The 19,697-nt window shown below is 40.8% G+C and overlaps 1 protein-coding gene across 1 annotated transcript; it reads left to right on the top strand.

The window, feature by feature from the left end:
- The first annotated feature begins 5,142 nt into the window (after positions 1-5,142).
- On the top strand, positions 5,143-15,365 carry LOC144375856 (arylacetamide deacetylase-like). The gene is made up of 5 exons (XM_078041300.1): positions 5,143-5,271; positions 7,800-8,013; positions 8,996-9,065; positions 12,143-12,314; positions 14,703-15,365. The coding sequence occupies exons 1-5, from the start codon at positions 5,143-5,145 to the stop codon at positions 15,303-15,305; spliced, it is 1,188 nt and encodes a 395-aa protein (XP_077897426.1). The 3' UTR covers positions 15,306-15,365.
- The last annotated feature ends 4,332 nt before the right edge of the window (positions 15,366-19,697 follow it).

The following is a 19,697-nucleotide window of genomic DNA, read 5'->3' as shown; positions in this document are numbered from 1 at the left end:
ATTGGGGACAAGTTCTGTGGCAAGATCTCTGGGAACTAGGCCACTGGAACAGGTGATTTTAGGGCATGTTACTCGCCACATCCTCTGACTAGCCCAGGGAATGGTGAAGCAGATGCTCCCACTAACCAGTGCCTTGATCACAGTAATGCCTACAACATGCAAATATGAAAACCATGCGAGACATGGTCAAACCAGGTGCCATGTGGAGTGACCTGGTGGATGTCCACCAGCCTGTGTGGCTTGTGCTCAGGGGGTATCCTCATCCTCGATGCCTTGGAGCCACAGCCAGCCAGGTAATGTGTGGACGTAGGTCTTTAGCATGATGTCAGGTTGACTACAGCGGCCCATTCCTGATGTTGAAGGGTTGTGTTTGCCTCAACGGCAGTTGAAACAACCACAAGCTTGCAGTTTGCCTGGCCTCATGGCCAAGTGTATCAGAGTGCTACCATCTGCACCCCAGATGGCTTTGTGTGGCCAGCTCATCACAATAGTGATCGAGGCGCCCATCTCACAGGTCAGGGCGTACAGTGAGGGGCAACTCAGTTACAGATTCGATGGAAGCTGCATGTCCCAGACCCCCACAGGCTGCAGGCACTGTAGAGATAATAGCCTGCTTCAGCACAGACTTGGGACTGCAGTCAAGCCTCCTTCTATGAAGGGGTGGGCACAGGGTCTGTGGGCAGTTGGATAGCTCTGAAGGAGTATCCCTGATGAGGGGAATAAGCTCCTGTGGAGGCATTGCTGCAGCGCACAGTGGCCCCAGTACTGGTCCAGGTGACCACAAAGGTTGTACCTAAGCCTGGGTTTGGGAAGCAAGGGGTTGGTCTCTTGCCTGCTCCGAAATAACTGAATGGGGGGAAGCTGTGGAGTGGACACAGCCCTGGGCAGTAAAGGCACCCCCTCCACTAGGCAGCACTAACTCCATGGAGCAAAGGTATGTAATATGATCTCTTTATGACACCATGGGTGACCAGGGAATGTCTCCTACCCTCGTGAATGTGACTTGGCCAGATCCCCTAGATGGGACCAGATTTTAAAGGATGCATTTGTTCTTTCCCTTTGGCCCATTATGAGTTCCTGCTTCCCATGCACACAAGGCTGCTAAAGTTCAAGACCAAGGGGCAGGAGTGTGACATCATTGCTAGGGAAGCCACCACAGGTGGCCACTGTGCTTTCCCAATACTCAAATCTTGCATGCACTGCTTTGTTCTTTGGTTTATAGGTGTGACCTCGTCAACACCATTGTGAACCCGACACACGCCTACGCCAGAGTAGGAGACTCCTCTGCATGCTGGGGATGTGCCAAGTGCCCCTGACTTCTGCCTGACTACCCTGGCAAGTCCAGACTGTGCCCCTGAACAACTTAGGACTGCAGTCAACCCACCTTCTATGAAGGGCTGGGCACAGGGTCTGTGGCTGGGAAGGGCTTTCATTGCTACCTCAGTATGGGAGGAAATTGGTGTTGGTTTTTAGTAAACCTAGGCGGTGAGCTGGGTCTATCTTTTGGTTGTGTGTTAGCAATATACATGTTGTCGCATGTTGTACTACTCTTGTGGCCAATGGTCGCAGGGCTTTGCCCTCCTTACCTTGGCGTCATGGTGGAAGACTCCAACCACGTGGACTGTATGGCAAGGAACCCTAAAGTGGTAGATTGTAGGGCAGGCCCAAGATGGCGATAGTCAGGCAGTCTCACTGAGCCTTCTGGTGAATTGTGTTTTCAGTAGGTAGTCAAAGTCATGACTACCCTGATTCAGCATATGTACTCAAGGTCATAGACATTTGCTGTGAGCATGAGCTTGCGACACACCCTGTTGACACCATGCTTCTTTGTATGGCCTGCCTATCTAAAAGGCCTATGGAAAGACTCAGGGCCCAGGGCCTTCTGCTGCCTTGGAATGAAGCACGTCTACTATCCCAACTGTGCCTTGCTTCTTTCTTCACCGGCCAGAATCCCAGATCTGTTTCCCAAGGTCTGAGCCCTGAAGGACACCAAGCAATCGCTTCAGATGTTTCCAACTTATGTAAAGGCCCAGGGCTTTCTGAAGTATGTCCACCTTTTTTGTGAGTAAAATTTGAAATCATCATTGTGAAATTCGTGTTTCTTGACTTCTCCTTTGTTGTAATTGCTTCAGAGGATAAGCTGAGAGGAACTCGTGGGGAGAAGACTGGTGTGTATAATTCTGACCAATAGGTGTACAATACATGTTTTATTTTAGCATCTGCACCCGTACTTAGAGAGGGGAATGGTGCTAAATGTAGCTAACAGAAGTGATCTATCTAAACAGTGGTCTACACAGATGTTGGAACTTTAAAAAAATAATAGATTCCAGAGACTGGCTGCTGTGAGGAGCTGCCAGAATTCCTGGGATGGGTGGGCAAGAAGGGAGGAGCTGGGTGTGTAGGAGGCTGCTGCACATGCATCACTTTGGCCTCCTGAGGGCCCCACGTGGCTGCTGCCGAGAGCACTTCTGAGCGTGATGGACAGGCCTTGCTGGAATTCAGAAGATGCCAGAGGTGGCACTGTCTTTGACAGTTGTAGAGGCTTCTAGAAGAAACAGAAGTATCAGTTGAACTCATCTTTTCTGTCTTCCAATCTCCCACTGATGCCTGCCCCTGGTAGGAATTAGCAGAATCCAGAGGGCAACAAATTTGGGAAACACAGTTTACAGAAATCCATCTCCAGAATGAAAGACAGGAATGCAGAAAGGTGGGTTCAATCAGAGCTATAGAAATGATATTGCTCACTATTGAAAATTAAACTGAACATAAAATATGTTTTTGCAAATTGAGTACCCATTCAAACAACTAAACTTAACCTTGCATCACGCTGGTAACATTACAGTGGAGAGTGGATTTCTAGAGACCTTATTGAGTATCTGACTCAAGTGGGTGAATTTAAGCAGAAACATCCCTTCTTGGTATGACTATATAATCATAGTAATATTTATGTTAATATTTTAAGAACTCATATTTTCATGTAAATCAAATGTCAGATAATGTCAGCAATCAAATTTTCATGGTACAAGGATCATAAAAAGCTACAGCTAATGGGTGGCAAAACAAATGATAATTCAGACCATCTTGTTCTGAAGAGAATATAGAGGAACAAAGGTAGAATTTCACATTTAAGAAACAGATTCTCCCTTATTAAAATGAAGTAATAACAGTGGAACCAGAAAATGAACTGGACACTTTGGGTCAGTTAATTAAATTTTCTGAGCAGAATCTGGCTCGCTTTCAGTATGTGGATGGTGTCAGTTCATCAACCCTCATGAGGAAAGTTACAGAAGACAACCAAAAAATACCATTGATGCTAGCTGTAATTATTATTACTAATACTTTATTCAGTTGAAGTCATAGGATGATTGGAGTCCTCAAAGGAAAGATCTCAGGTGACTCCCTTAAGGGTACAACCATAATCTCCATCAATGACAAGTGAGACATTCAGCTGCTCAGGGTTGGGGAATATCATAAAAGGTCAATATCAGCACAGCAGAGTGGGATAAACCTGAAGGGCGTCAGTTAAGTGGGAATGATCCAGAATGTGTCCATGGAACAATGCCCATTGGGACAGGTTGGTATTGACCACAGGTTTGTGGTACTCATTTTAAAGTCATTCTTAATATGGTTACTAATTGGTTTTATATCCAAAATGAATGCATACGGAGTACCAAAGGTACTCATCCAATTTTACTCATTTTCTCAGAATGCTGCTTTAAAGATGAGTCATATGAAATGCTTTAAAGTATTTAATTTTTTTGTGTATCTGTTTTCTAATTTTGCAACAGTAGTATGTGTGATTTCAGTAATACACAAACAAACTGTCCACTTGAAAAACTACATGTAATTGTAAAAATAAAGAAATGGAGGGGAAATCTTGTGGTGTCAAATTTAAAAATCATTCATATTTTTCAAATCTGTACTTTCTCCGTATACTAAAATGAGTATCATTTTAGTCTAGCATCAATGAGTATATATAGTTCCAAGGTTTTCTCCTCTACTTTCATTCCCTGATTAAGGGAATCAGGACTCCTTGAAAAAAAATGATTAATTCCAGACAGGAAAGATGTATGAGAAGTAGAAAAAAGATATGGTAGGAAATACACAAAGGTGTCCACAGCATGGATCTCAGCAATGTGTGATGTTGTTGTTGTTGTTGTTATTTCCTTTTTGTTTTTCCATTGTAGAACACACACATACACCCACCCCCCCCACACACACACATGGTCTTGGGGCTCCATGTCTGTAAAAAGCTTTGAAATCTCTTAGCTACCTAAATTGTTCTCACTCTAATACTTCAAGTTATATGACTGTGGCCAAGTTACTTAGCCCTTTTAAAACTCATTTCACTCATTTATAGGTAAACAGTAATGTTGATCCTATAGATTTTTATCATTTGGACTCATTTAAAGTCTGTATGTAAGTCACTTAGCATAGGACCAGGATGGTATAATAAATAATTAGTAAGTTTCACCATTACTATTATCACTACTACCATCATTAGTTTTCATAACTCTCCTCTCAAGAAATTATCATAATGAATTGCCAGTATTTCTGATCTCTTACAGGTTACTGTGAATTCTGTAGAGGCAGAAAAGATGGCTATTTTGTTTCCTATGTTTTCAACACTTAAAAAAAAATGTATGTTCATAGGATAGGGGCTGGAGCTCAGAGGTACAACACTTTTCCAGAATGCATGGTTCCGAGGTCCTGGATTCAATCCCTAGTACCATGGGTGGGGAGAGGCAGTAAAAGTATGTTTATTTGTTTTTGCAAATTTTACAATGAGCTCTTTTATAAGATTCTGCATCCTGTGTATTTCCTAAGAATATTTCATTAGGACTGAGGGCACTTTTTCAACATGATTGCTCAATACATGCTTGCTGAAGCACAGGTAAGAGTGAGATCACTGGTAGAACTTGCACAGATTTCCTGTAACTCACCAATGCAGCACTCACCCTCACCCAGATCCATGCTGGATAACTGTGGGGTTTAAACTTTATTGAGCTTCCTGTTGACCAGGTGCACACCTCTACATTCAGGAGGTAAAGGCCAGCTCCTGGCTGTCACAGCTCAGTGGCAGGCACAGCGAGGGAGGCATCTTCTGTGTTCCTGAAGACAGGGAGGCCAAGAAGCAGCAGCATGGGAAGAAGGTCATGGTGCCTTCTTCTCCTGGGGGTCCTGGCCGCATATTGCATTTACACTCTGCTCCCAGAGAATATTGAGGAGCCGATGCTGACCAACACACCTCTGAAAGCTCTTGCACATTTGGTAAGTCTGCAATTTTTTGAATTTCAGATGGGCATGTGCTGCCATTTGATCCAAAGAAGTTTGTTTTCCAAGATTCTCTTCTTTCGATTGAGTGATTTATTCACCTTTTAAAATTAAGTACTCTGACTTTTCACTGTTCATTACTTAGAAACATAGCTTGTTCGTTTGCTGCTTGCTATTATTTTATCTATTGCAATCACATTCACAAGTATAAAGAACAGTGAGTGAGGGCCATTTGGGTAGGCATACTGAAAAGATGATTTACGTTTAGTAGCATTAATATCACCATGCTAGCCGTCTTTTGAACTGCTCATCTCGAGTGTGAGCTAGTATTTAAATCTAATAAGGAAACCAGAAACTGACCATCTGCCTGTGTAGCCGATATCCTGACAGACATCCTGGCATTCTCCTTCAGGATTCAGTGGATAGAATGAGGGCATGTACACAAGTTCTGAAGGAATCCCTGCATAGGCAGCCTTGTGGACACATGCCCAGGGTGGCCACCATGGACATAATGTGCAGAAATGGAAGGGGTGTCCCTGCTGTATCATGAGAACTGCCTGCTTGACAGAGCAGCCCAGTGTCCCCAGACAAGGAAGGTAGAGCACTCTCCTGCACCCTGGGTGGGTCTGCCCATATTTTTTTCCTTTATTCTTAAAGTTCTGTTTTTAGAACATTTTGCTTCCCACTTGTTCAACAACTGAAGTCTGTTAGGCAAACAAGGTTTAGTGTGGGAGAGAAAATAATAAATTAAAATCAAATAAATGAATGATTTCAGGTCCTAGGAACTGACTTGAAAGAGAGAAGTTGGTGGGGAAAAGAGCAATAAGGGCAGATGTGAGGAGCAGGGCTCCTGTGTTTAGGATCAGGGAAGCCCATTCTGAAGAGGAGAAGCCTCTTAGGGACTATGGGACGACATGAAGCTGGCAGCCTGAGCACTAAGGAGAGTTCTCCAGCAGAGATACCAAGCACAACCCATCCGCAAGTCCCAGAAGTCACTTAAAGCATTTGGGTGTAATGGGAAAGGCTGCAGTGTAATTTGAAGAGCCTCGGTGTCATGCCAGGCAGGGCAGCGTGGCCAATGGTAGTAAGAGGTGATTTAATTCTACATGTAATGTACAGCTGGGCAAGTTTCAAGAAGGGGACAATTCCTTCCTAATATTTGCTCTCTTACAATTCATCTGTTCTTTTTTCCTGATTAGTTTGGCTGGCTTCCCTCAAATGCTTGACAATCTTCGTGTATGTATTCACATATTTTATTAAAGAATTGTGTTATGAATAAAAAATAAAACTGTGAAATTTAGAAAATTAGTTAAGTAAGTAGCCCCAGATTGCACAACTAGTTGTGCAATCTAGGGCTACTTTCTTAACTTCTCTGGGTTCATTTCCTCATCTTTTAGTGGTATGATAATGTTCCCTGCCCCATGCAGGTAAGCTGTCATATTACTGAGATTAAAGTGAAATGGAAAAGAACCAAAGTGAAGCTATTTGGTTCTAACCTGACTCCATTGTACGTTTGCTTACAATGTTCTCTTTTCAGCCTCCTGATAGCTGTATCCATGTCAACAGTACAGTAGGACTTTCCTGCATCCCTGACTGTGGCCCGGACGTAGAATAAAATGACTCTGAAATGTACAATCAAAACAATTCTCTCATGTAATCGAAATATCTGTCTCAACAGGGTCTTTCTGACCTACATGTGCCTCAATCCTTCTTGTGGGTCTTGCCTTTATAAACTCTGTACTTCCAAAATTCAGGTGCTGGGAGTTCTTTGAGGTGCTAGCCTGCTCTTCAAAGAACCCTTTTCCCCCTTTCAACTTGGTGCAGTGGTTGGTAGTTTTTACGCACTCCATAACAAAAGCACATAGAGCGCTTGGAGCAGTGTCTTATTCTCAGGTAGAAGGGCAGACTGCAGGCAGGCTGGCCAGCCTCCTGGCCTCTCCATCCTCCTGTGCATTCTTTCCCTCCCGTCCTGCCCCCACCCCTGTGCATCAAGCCCAATAGGCCCCACATTGTCTAGCTACAGAGCACCTCTGCTGGAGTTGGTTTTCCTTTTTAACATATTTTTTAGTTAAATTCTTATGGGAGATGGTCTTTCTTTCAAAAGTCGGTTAAAATCCTGCCTCCTGGGTGAAACCTCCTTCCACCAGTGCTCTCAGCTGGCCGTTCTGCCCATGCACAGCTCGGCCACAGCGTGGTCGGGGCTTTGCAAGGCTCCTCTTTTGCACTGACCTGTGAGGTTCCTGAGAGAGGGTTCCTCTGTCTGGTCCATCGCTGGAGCCCTGAAGCTTCGATCTGACCTCACTTTATGGAAAGAGGACTAACTGGATGCTTTTCCTCCTTTTGATGACCACTGTAGGCCAGCCTTGGCACCTCTGTTTCTTCTGAAAGGACAAAGGAGATTCTAGTGTGAGGATTTGGCTCCTTTCATTGGAGCTAATTAAGGATCAATGCAGACTGATGTGTTCAGAGATCTCTTTAGCCTTTGGAACTTGAATTGCAAAGATGTGTGTGAATTTCATTTTCAGGCTACATTTCTTGTCGAGTTTCTGGGACTTGATTTCTTCACGCCCATGATGATATTTCTAGAAATCCCACCAACTTCACATAAAAATGTCATTGTGACTGACACAAAATTCAACAACACTCCTGTCCGTGTGTATGTGCCCAGGAGGAAGTCAGACACCCTGAGAAGGAGTGTGTTTTACATCCACGGAGGGGGTTGGATCTTGGGAAGTGCTGGTAAGTGATACAGTCCCTACCCAGGGCCTTCTGTGGGGGACACTGCCATCTCTCCCGAACTCTCTTGCTTTGACCTCCTGGAAAAGTTTTGCTCTTCCTTAAAGCTTCAAATCCCCCTTTCCCATGAATGTCTTTCTTCATCCACCCAGGTACAGTTGTGAGGCAAAAGCTCTCCTCCCTGCTGAGAAGACGTTTAAGAATCATACTTTGCTGCTTCTGTCATTTTTCAAGTGGTATTATAGGGCCACCTCAAGGGTTAATTTGTTTATTCTCATATGTACAATTCTAAGAAGGCATCCTTGAACAGACAAAATTCTTCATGGAGCTTATATTCAAATGTGTAATCAGTTGATATGTTAATAATACAGGCTATCATAGGACAGACACATCAAGATTGTGTGCAAAGATTACACATCTCTTGACATATAGATTTACAGTAAAAAAAAATGAAATATATTTAGAAGTGAAAGCATTTTAGAGATAAAAGACCCAGTCTTGTGACTGAGAAAATCACCCAACCCACTTAGTCCCAGAGTACTTGATAGTCACCTGTTTACCCACCAGTGAATACAGATCCATGGGAGGAGTGGAGGCTGGACAGGGTCCAGGTCAAGAACTCTGAGCTCCAGAGAGGAAGAACATGTGGGTTCAAATGAGAATTGCTATCAGCTCCACCTCAGGCAGAGTTGGTCAACCCCTGTGGGGGGGTAGGAGAGCAGAGGAGGGAGAGAGAACCCACAATGGGAAGACTGTCCTGTGTCTACCAGGAGCCCGGAAGGGTGGGCACAGAACCCTGGGGACACTTTGGCAGTGTAAGAGTGGTTCTGAGGGGTGGCACAGCCTTGCATCTGTTCCCTGTTGCTCTAGAAGGTAGCTCCTGGACATGTCCCGGAAAGGAAAACAAACGCAGGGGCTTTGTCAACATAAAACCCTTCCTTTACCTGTCCACTCTCATATCCTGCTGTTATTCCTTTTATTTCAGCTTTCATAAGCTATGACCTGCTGTCAGAAAGGACAGCAGACAGACTGAACGCTGTCATCGTATCGACCAAGTAAGAGCTGGGCTGTTCTGTACGGGGCTGATGCGCCCAGGGCGAGCCTCTCTGGGCCATGTGGCCTGGCCAGGCTGAGGCTCCTAGGGCACACTGAGCAGGCAATTAAGAGCAAAGGAGGGACCTACTCTGATTAGCACTGGGGAAAAGGTGTGTGTGTGTGTGTGTGTAGGGGGTGGGGTTGTTGGGCAGAAAGGAAAGCAGAAAGTAAAGAGTTTTTTCACAAAAGTTCAAACTGTATAATCTACAGACTTAATGATTGGACTGGATTACCTTTCAATTTTAGGTCATAATCTTTAAGAATGCGTGTCCCAAAGTCAGAGGATGTCTTTAAAGTACATCCTAATGGTTCCTTCCCCAGAGGGTCACTGTGAAGACTAAGAGATAACATCCCTGAACTTGACTCAGCCTGTGTCCAGCACCGGAGGAGGCTAAAACATTACATTTATTCTCAAATTGAACAAATAAAGTCAGTTCGTGTGAAATACCATGCTAGAACAACAGTCCATGTTTGAAAACAATGTTTGCAGCCAGTAGACTCATGCTAGAGCCCTATATAGCTATTTAAAATCAGAAAATGAAGGAAAAGTTAAGAAATAGCATTCATGACCATTTGTCAAGTTAAATCATATTACTAAATAGTGGCAACACAGAGATGCACAATTTCATTTGTAAGTGATCACTAATAACACCTTTTAAAAAAGAAATTAGGAAATCCAAGCCAACACTGGTTTGTATTTCAATTTTGCCTTTAAAGATGGTTTTCTTAATAATGGCAAGTCCAGAGACAAGCTATGCCTATGTTTGATTCATTGAGATAACTAATAAACCACAAAAATTTAAAAGATAAGATCTTACATTTTATGCAAATTCATGCCTTGCCTTTGAATATACTCTTATATTAAAGGTAAATGGCAACTCTCCAAAAAGATGGATAATTTGGGTTCTATTAAAATGGCCACATGGGGGCTAGGGCTGGGGCTCAGTGGCAGAGCGCTTCCCCTGGTATGTGTGAGGCACTAGGTTTGATTCTCAGCACCACATATAAATAAATAAAATAAAGGTCTATCAAAAATTACAAAATATTTTTTAAAATGGCCAATAAGCACAGGAAAATATGTTGCACATCAGTAGTCACTAAGGAAAAGCGAATCAAAACCACCAGGATACAGCACTTCGGGTTGGATGGTTATAACAAAAAAGCAGACAATAATAGTGTTGCCGAAACCTCTCTACTAGTGGGGATGCACACGGACAGTTTAGACAAATCTTTGGAAACAGAAAGCAGATTAATGATTGCCCAGGAATGGAGCTGAGGAATCAGGGAAAATGAGAAATGACTACCAGTGAGTGCAGGTTGGTTTCTTTTCATTTCTTTCTTTCTGTTAGTGACTAAAATATCTAAAATTGACTATGGTAATGGTTCACATCTCTTTCTATATACTAAAAACCATTGAATTACACAATTTAAATAGGTAAATTCATGGTGAATTTAGAATTATAACTCAAAATGATTATATTAGAAGTTAAGAACTTATGCTACTTAAAAGACATTAACCCAAGTCTTGAAGTGTCTTTGTATTTACATGTGGTACATACATAAATGCTAAAATGCACACACACACACACTCACACACACACACACACACACACACACATATATATATATATATATATATATATATATATATATATATATATATATATTCTTATCTAAAATACCTAAATACTATGGGGAGTATTGGGGAAATGAAATTGACCAAATTATGTACATGTGCCAATATGTCAATGAATCCTATTATTATGTATGATTATAGAGCAACACAAATTTAATTTAAAAACTGAATATTTTAAGTACCACATACATATCCAGAGTGAATATTAAGTACATGGTATTAAATTGTACTTCACTTAACTTTAGATAACAACTGTCATTGTACAATGTAACTGTTAGTCACCTATATATTCAGACAACAGTGAACAGCTTTGGTATTTCTTTCCTTTGACTAAAAATATAGTTTTATTTCATATAAGTTTAAAAAACCAAAAAATATAAACACCTGACTTTAAAAGACAGCTTACTGGGAAGGATATCCAAACCATCAATAAACAAATGAATAGTTAGTATATATCAGGGAAACATCAGTGAAATGCATTAGGTGGGACCTTCATCCCTGATGTTAGCACTAACCAGAGGGTGACAAGGACATGCATTAGCAGGCTCTGTCATGATCACCTGGTACATTCCTGAGCAAAACCCTTTGACAATATAGAATAAAACTAAATATATATTAAAACTCCATAGCTGTCAACAATGCAGATAGATGTCACCAAAAAAACATGTGCTAGAATATTCAGAACAGCACTGTTTGTGAGAAGTCCAACTTCAAAGAACGCAAATCCTTAGAACTTTTTAAAAAATACTTATACTTTGTAAAATACTTTTTATCTACTTATCATGTATTTATTTGTGGCAAGAAGTCTGAACAGGACACCTAATTTCTTAAGCTTTTCTGTGCACAATACACCACTGTTGACCACAGGTACATGTTATGCATTGAGCCCCAGAACTTCTCAATTTGCTTGACTGAATCCACTGAAGAGTAACACCTGTTCTTCCCTCTCTACAGTGGCTGGCAAGCAGGGTTAGATTCTTTTACTTTATGAATTTGGTCTTTTCAGATGCCACATGGGCCCATCTGTGGCCAGCCTATCACATGCTACTGTAAAAATGAGCTGTGATCTATCTGCACAGTGCAGCACTGTGCAGGGAGAGGGAAACACCCAGTGGTGCAGAGGAGGCTCAAAGGAACACCCACCCAGGAAACCCAGGGCCCCTGTGCACATGCTGAAGGTGTGCCTTTATATGAAGGGCAAGAACAGAACAATCAACCCATGCTCTAGTGTGGGTACTTGTTGAAGGGAAGAAACGGAAGGTGTGGGTGCTGCCAGGGTCCTGCTCCATGGCCTGAGTGCTGGCTAGGTGGCTGTTGTACCCTTTTGTGCACTTTGGGCACATATGTTACACTTTTATAAATTTTAAAAAGTGACATGAAAACCACATTTTCTCTGCACAGCTACAGATTAGCACCTAAGTATCACTTCCCAGTCCAGTTTGAAGACGTATATGATGCCTTAAAGTGGTTCCTGCGCAAAAATATTCTTCAAGAGTACGGCGTGGACCCTGGGAGGATTGCTGTGTCTGGAGATAGTTCAGGGGGGAATTTGGCTGCCGCAGTGGCACAACAGGTTTGGCATGGCCATTTCCGTGTTTTTAATTTTTGTTTCCTTAATTCATCTGCTTATAAATAGATTGAATACACATATTAAAATATGAATGTAAATGGAAAGATGGCAATCTTGGGAAATATTAAAGAAATAATTGAAAAAAAAGCCTCAAACATCACTATACCAATTTATACTCCTGTCACAATATTTTCTTGCTTAATGAAGTGACAGATAATTCCTTGACTGAAATTTTATCTTCATCAGTAAAATATTATACTAGTTTGATGAATGAGATAATGTATCATGCCTGCAGAAGTGATCTGGCAAACTTTTTATAGATCCCACTGTATTCAGTGATCTTCAGGGGAGTCTTCCTCAGTTGCTGGAGTAATCACACCAGTTTTAGAAATTCATCAGCACACTCAGAGGTTCCTGTGCAATTTACAAAGCAGAAATATGAAAATGTCAATGGATTTCTTTGCATACATAATAAGATATATTTGTCCTTTATTGAATAAAGGTAGTACAGTAATAATAGTAAATAGCATTTTAATCCCATACTATATATAGAAAGGCCTCCATTTTTATAGCAAAGGGAACATACTACTATTGATTGTTTAAAATCTAAACTATTTTTCATTTTTTTAAGTAAAGAGAAGCTTTATTAAGATTATCAGTATTAAAAACCAAATCCCCTTTTCTCATTAAAGAAGATACAGTCAATTTACTTAATGCACATTAATCCCTGGTTAACATTAAATTCATCTAAAAATCTACATCCACATAGATTATTAACACCAACACATAAGAAATGTTTTAAATGATTAATATATAGGAAAAACATTTCTAGAGATTCAAGTGATTATATCTTTAAGTATTCTATAGATGAACTAATCATTGGGGATAATTTCTTTAGTTTTTTTTACAAAGCAGAAATATGAAAATGACAAGGGAATTCTTTGCATACATACTAAAATATATTTGTCCTTTATTGAATAATGGTAGTACAGTAATAATAGTAAATAGTATTTTAATCCCACACTATATATAGAAAGGACTCCATTTTTATAGCAAAGGGAACAAACTACTATTGATTGTTTAAAATCTAAACTATTTTTCAACACAATGGTGAGAAGAAGCAGAGTCTACTTATCAATTACATCTGTACTAGTTTAGGTTTTATTAGCTGATGTTTAATTATAAACTATGAACTTAAAGTAATTCAACAACATTGCTGTTATTCTTGTTGTTAGATAGATTTATATAAGTGTTTCAGCTTCTAGAGTTGATTGAATGACATTTTCAGAAGGAGAGAATCTGCATTTGGGCTTTGCAACAACCACAATATAAAACAAATACTTGACACTGTAGATTTCTAATCCACTGTGGGTTTTGTAATGTGGTAGAAAAAGTACTTTATTGGACATCGGGAGATGTGAACTTTCTTGAGATGCAGTAATTTCCACATGTTAGCTTGACTGGGTCATTTAATTTCTCTGAGCATCCATTTCTCAAGTATAAAGAAAAATGAACTTTTAAAACTTCAGAGAATTGTTTTGAAAACCACATACATAAGTTTATATCAAAAATATTTGGCAACCTGTAATGTTATTTACAAATGGTCTCCAAAATGTCTAAATAGGTATTTAGTGAAAATGTAAATACATAACCACAATCTGCAAAAAATACTTGATTTCATCCAATAGCTGTATTTTATAGAGAAGTTTAAATATATATTTTATAGCATAATATGAATTTTAAAAACATATAAAAGTACATTTTAAAGTGTACTTTTAATTTCAAAAAATAAAACATCTTGTAAAAGTCTTTTTATGGATCACTTTTCTGGCACAGTCTGGTCTCTGTACCCTCCTCTCTTCAGACCACTGATCTTTACAAACATGAGCGCATCAGCTGGAAATAGAAAATGGACGCCAATAAAACAGCACCTGTCCAAATTTCCCAAACCAGCCTGTCACTGCAGCATCACAGCCAAGTCAGAGTCCTTATTAAGTGATTCTTTCTCTCCATGGCACAACCAGTTGACATACTAGTATATTTTAATAAACTTTTACATTAACAGACAGGAAATGAGGTAGGACTTGCAGAGTTCTTCTGGTGGTCGCTCTTGGTAGAAAGGCAAGACAATAAGCTGCCAATTCTTGATCAAATCCCTTTGCCTTATCTGTGAGGAGGACAGGATGGGTGTTTTCCACACGTTAAAAACATGCTTTAATTCAGGAACGTCTAGTTCTAGAAGCCCATTTTGAATATTTGAAATCTGTTGAGATGGAATATTCCAGTCATTACTTTTTTGGAGGTTATTCATTCACATGTAGCCTATATTTTTACAGTTGTTTTTCTTTCAAATGAAAATAATGGGTGTCATCAATCTTAATTCCTCCTTAGCTCTTGGATGACCCAGATGTCAAGATCAGACTCAAGATCCAGTCTCTAATTTACCCTGCCCTGCAAACTCTGGATGTGGAAACGCCATCCTATCAGGACAACGCACACATGCCAATTCTGCCCAAGTCTCTCATGATCTCTTTCTATAGCAATTACATCACCAGTGACAGTGCCCTGAGGAAGGCCATGATGCATAACCAGCACGTGCCAGTGGAGGCGGCCCCCCTCTTCAAGCTGGTCAACTGGAGCTCCTTGCTCCCCGAGAGGTTCCTCAAGGGACACGTATATAAGGCTCCAACTTTCGGTAGCTCCAAGTTAGCCAGAAAGCACCCTGGATTCCTGGATGTGAGGGTCGCGCCCCTGCTGGCAGCAGACAGCAAGTTGTGGGACTTACCACTGACCTACCTGGTCACCTGTCAGTATGACATCCTGCGGGATGATGGGTTCATGTATGTGCGCCGCCTGCGGGACGCCGGGGTTCCTGTGACCCACAACCACTTGGAGGACAGCCTCCATGGAATCCTGTCCTTCCCTGCCCTGTCCTTCAAGATTTACTATAGGCTGATTGATGAGTACATGGGGTGGCTGGATGAAAATCTATAGTAAAACATGGAGAGGTGGTTTTAAAAGGAAACCAAACTTCAAAACCTCAGAAAATCTGCAGCGGGTGGACTTGGCCTTTCTTAGAGTGGTCTATTTCAAGTTCACATGTAGTATGATTCTTAGTGGGAATCTGATTTTCTTCCTTTCTTTTAGAGGTTTCACTCCGTTTTTCCACATTGTCTAGTGCTATTTCTGGCCTTTTTCCCTCCTACATTGTTAATCTTACTTTTTGAATATCTTGTTTTATTACTTACTATCATCTGGTGTGTGTTTTGGCTTCTATTCGCAAGTACAGGAAGATAATAAAAGGAAACATTGCCATTGGGAGAAAGGTCAAGATTTTAATCAAAGAATATTTGTGGTTTGAAGTACCTCAAGTGAGGTGCCCCTTTTCTCAGCGCAGAGCCATTTATTACCCATACCAATTGCTCTCCTCTGAAGCACCTCTAGAATCCAGCCAGCAATTGTCACGCTGCTCAGTGCTGATAATCATGGCAGTACTCTGAGGAATCAGCTGCTTTGTATTTGGGGAAAGGTAGAGAAATTGGAGTCCCTTAGAGACTGAAGAGGTCTTCAGAATGGACAGTGACTTAGTCATAGGCAAAGAATACACTGTGCAAGTAGCCGACCAGGAATAGAAAAACTACAGAAAAAAAATCAATCTGTGAAAAGCCCATCCTGACATTACAGAGAGGAAGGCAAGACAAAATGGATTACCTCAAGCCTGGGTAGAATTATTGGCAGTGACTGTGAGCTATGTAATGCATCCAAATTAGGAGGAAGCACAGTCACAGGTGTTGAGGGGTGGTGCAAGGGCTCCCTGTAGGCACAGACCCCAGACTTTTCTCTGTGTACTTTACCATCCTCACTGGAGGCTCTTGTGTTTATACTTACAATTATTACACTTCTGAGTACCACTTCAATAGTCTAGGTAGAGAGGGGCTAAAGCCATAGGGGTACCTTTGAGGCCACTCCAATTTATCAGGAAAATGGCAGAGACCTTAGAAACTGCAAACAATAGATTCCTTATATTTTATTTCCCAGGACAGTGCCACAAGAAATTTGGCCAAGCCAAAGTTTTGTAATTGGGAAAATTACCTTTTATTATGTGAAGAAATAAAATAAGAAGAAGTAATTAGCAGAATATGCCACATAGATAAATATCAATAACTTATTAAATAGCTATTGTGGAATAATTATTTTCTGAATAAGTAGATAAGGTCATATTTAACAGGGAATGCAATGAATAAAGATATAAGTGGAATAATTATTTTCTGAATATGTGGATAAGGTCATATTTAACAGGAAATGCAATGAATAAGGATATAAGTTGGGTGTGTGGTTCCAAATTTCTATACTGACTATAAAATGATTCATTGTTCTGAAATAAACTCATGAATTAATCCATGTCCGGAACCTGACCTCTTTACATCTCCTCCCTCCTTCTTTTTTTAAAAAATTATTAGTTGTTCAAAACATTACATAGTTCTTGACATATCATATTTCATACATTTAATTCAAGTGGATTATGAACTCCCATTTTTACCCTGTATACAGATTGCAGAATCACATTGGTTACACATCCATTGATTTACATATTGCCATAGTAGTGTCTGTTGTATTCTGCTGCCTTTCCTATCCTCTACTATCCCTCCTCCCCTCCCCTCACCTCCCCTCTTCTGTCTCTACCCCCTCTACTATAATTCATTTCTCTCCCTTGTTGTTTTTTCCCTTTCCCCTCACTTCCTCTTGTATGTAATTTTGTATAACCCTGAGGGTCTCCTTCCATTTCCATGCAATTTCCCTTCTCTATCCCTTTCCTCCCTCCTTCTTTGGTAGGAAAAAGCAACACTAACATGATCACTTAAAGGAAACATCTTTTGGACCAGAGAGCTGTGCACTTAAAAGTCACCTATGATGTTTTCACATTAAACAAAATAATGTGAAATTTAAATTTCACAATTAAAGTCAGGAGGAAATAAAGCAGGCCACAAAAGCAGGCCAGAGAGTTCATTTACTAAAATTATAAAATTAACATTTCCAAAGCTTGACCTATGTCTTGATTAGGGTCATAACATTTTTAGATTAGCTATTTTTAATGAAATACAGTGCAATGATACAATTTCCAAACAAGGTGACTGCTTAGGGAGAAACCTTCCAACTTCCAAAGATCCAGCAATCCCACTATCAGGTATTTTCTCAAAATAACTTGAAACAGGTCCACAAAACAAGACTGCCACAGTTAAGTTCATTTCAGCAACGAACTGGAGATCCCCAACTTTTTGTACTTTCCTTCTCTTCAAATCTAACAATTGTAAACTAGCACCTGAGCATACCACTTCAACAGAACATATTTGTCATGTGACCCCTTACAGGACCTGGATGAGGGTAGGGGTTTGCCTGACTCCTGGCTGCCTGCAGACCATGCCCTACCTCCAGGCTTGTTCAGGTTCTGGGAACTACAGCCTGCAGGCCAAACCCAGATGGTGCCATGTTTTTGTATCACTCTGAGCTAAGAATGGTTTGTACGTTATGGAGAATTGTTAAGAAAGAAGAGAAGGATGAAGAAATGGAAGGAGAAGGAGTGGAACATATTGATGCAGAACACATTTCTCACGTGACCCTTTACAGCCAAAGCTTACTGCAGTCCATACCACAGCACCCTGTCCTTGCAATGGACCTTGGTTTCTCCATCTCAGGTCTCAGAAGGTCTTGTCTTTGAGTTTCCTGTTAATCTCACTGTTACATTGGCAAGCCCAGCATCAGACCCACAGCTATTAGGCATGCTTCCTCTAAGAATTTTGTTTTCTTCTTGAATAAAATACTCCCATGGTCATTCCAGAATGTATCATGACCAGCAAGTGTGCCTCCTCCATAATCTCAGCATCAGACACCTATGTTCATTGGGTCCTTAATCTGGGTAGTGTTTGAGATAAATAGGACTTGAAGTTCATCAGCCATACCAACATTTCACCCTCCTCACTGTCATCCTGTGATTCCTTCTGGTCCTTACCAAAACCCTACTCTTGGACATTCCATCCACTCTCTTGTCTATCTGATTCTTTGTGGAAGTTCCAACCTGGAAGAAATCCCTCTCCCGACTGACTCTGCACATGACCCGTCTAGCTAAACATGGGGGAGGAAAAACCAAAAACAGGTTGAAATGCCCTCCTTTTAATCAAGACTGAAGACCTCAAGTGTGCACTTTTAATGATGTTGGCGGTCATGTTATGGATCTCTAGTCTTCGACTCTTTTGTTCTCTACTGTATTCAAATATCCAACAGTTCTTTGCTACTTCTTCAAATGATAACCTTGTTTTCCATTTCACTAAGAAAATAGAAACTATTGAAGAAACAACTAAAGAAAACTTTGACAAACTCCCACCTTGCATTGACCCCAGTGAATCACCTGCTACTACCACAAGTGAGCCAAGTGTTTGTGCTTCACATTTGGATTGTCTCCCTCCACATGTCAGGAGGCTGCATCCTGTTTGGATTCTCAGAAATGGTTGCTATGGTAATTATCTCCTTTTAATCCTGCATCATGGATCTTTCTCTGTCTACTGGATCATCCCCATTAATATACATTTCGTTTTTACATATTTTTTAAAAACAACAAAACTTTGTCAAGATCATTTTCTTACCCTTCTTCCTCCCTAAGTCTCTACGTTCTTTTATAGAAATATTTTTGGGAAGAGTCTTATTTTGTCTCTACTACCTCTTTATATTCTTGTCATCAGTCATTTTTCCTGAAACATTCAAGTTGTCTTAACAAACCATGACCTCTAGATGGCTGCATTAAGGGTCAGTTTTCATCCTAATCTTCTCGTCCTGGAAGCAACATTTGATTCAGCACCTCTCTGCCTCTTCACCCTCTGCCTCTTCACCCCTCTTCACCCTATGCCTCTTCATCCACTGCCTCTTCACTTTGCTCCGGGTCATCCAATTCTCCAGGATTCCCTTCTACTTCTCTGGCCTTGCTTTCTCAATGGCATGTGCTGCATCTCTGTCTCTCTTCTCCAGGGAGAGTCCTTCCACTGGTGTCCCCAGTGGCCTGTGTGCTGAAAGCTCCAACTCACAAATCCAGCTGAGACCTGGTCAGTTCCAGATTGCTGAGATGTACGAAGATAAATTAAAATTTTTGAATTTCTTCTGGAAATCACTGCCTCTCATAAACTTTCTTATTACTACAAATGGAATTCCAATATTCCTCTGGAAGCCAAGGCTGAGAGAACCTCAAAGTCAGAGCTCAGTGTTTTTCTTTCTGTCATATACCAATGCAGCAGCAAATCCTTTTGGTTTTTATCTCCAAAATGTTTGGAAAACTCAACCATTTTTTAGCCCACCACCGTTTTTCAACTTTTAAGATTCCTATGGCACCCTGATTAGTCA

Source organism: Ictidomys tridecemlineatus, chromosome 3 (assembly GCF_052094955.1).
Source record: "Ictidomys tridecemlineatus isolate mIctTri1 chromosome 3, mIctTri1.hap1, whole genome shotgun sequence".
In the NCBI taxonomy this organism is placed as follows: Eukaryota; Metazoa; Chordata; class Mammalia; order Rodentia; family Sciuridae; genus Ictidomys; species Ictidomys tridecemlineatus.
Note: the sequence above shows the minus strand (reverse complement) of the source record. Positions and strands in the feature narration are given on the sequence as shown.

Excerpts from the sequence above, each read along its gene's own strand:
- LOC144375856 (XM_078041300.1), top strand. The coding sequence starts at position 5,143 with ATGGGAAGAAGGTCATGGTGCCTTCTTCTCCTGGGGGTCCTGGCCGCA. Across the intron at positions 5,272-7,799 it reads TGAAAGCTCTTGCACATTTG|GCTACATTTCTTGTCGAGTT; the intron begins GTAAGTCTGCAA and ends TTTCATTTTCAG. Across the intron at positions 12,315-14,702 it reads CTGCCGCAGTGGCACAACAG|CTCTTGGATGACCCAGATGT; the intron begins GTTTGGCATGGC and ends ATTCCTCCTTAG.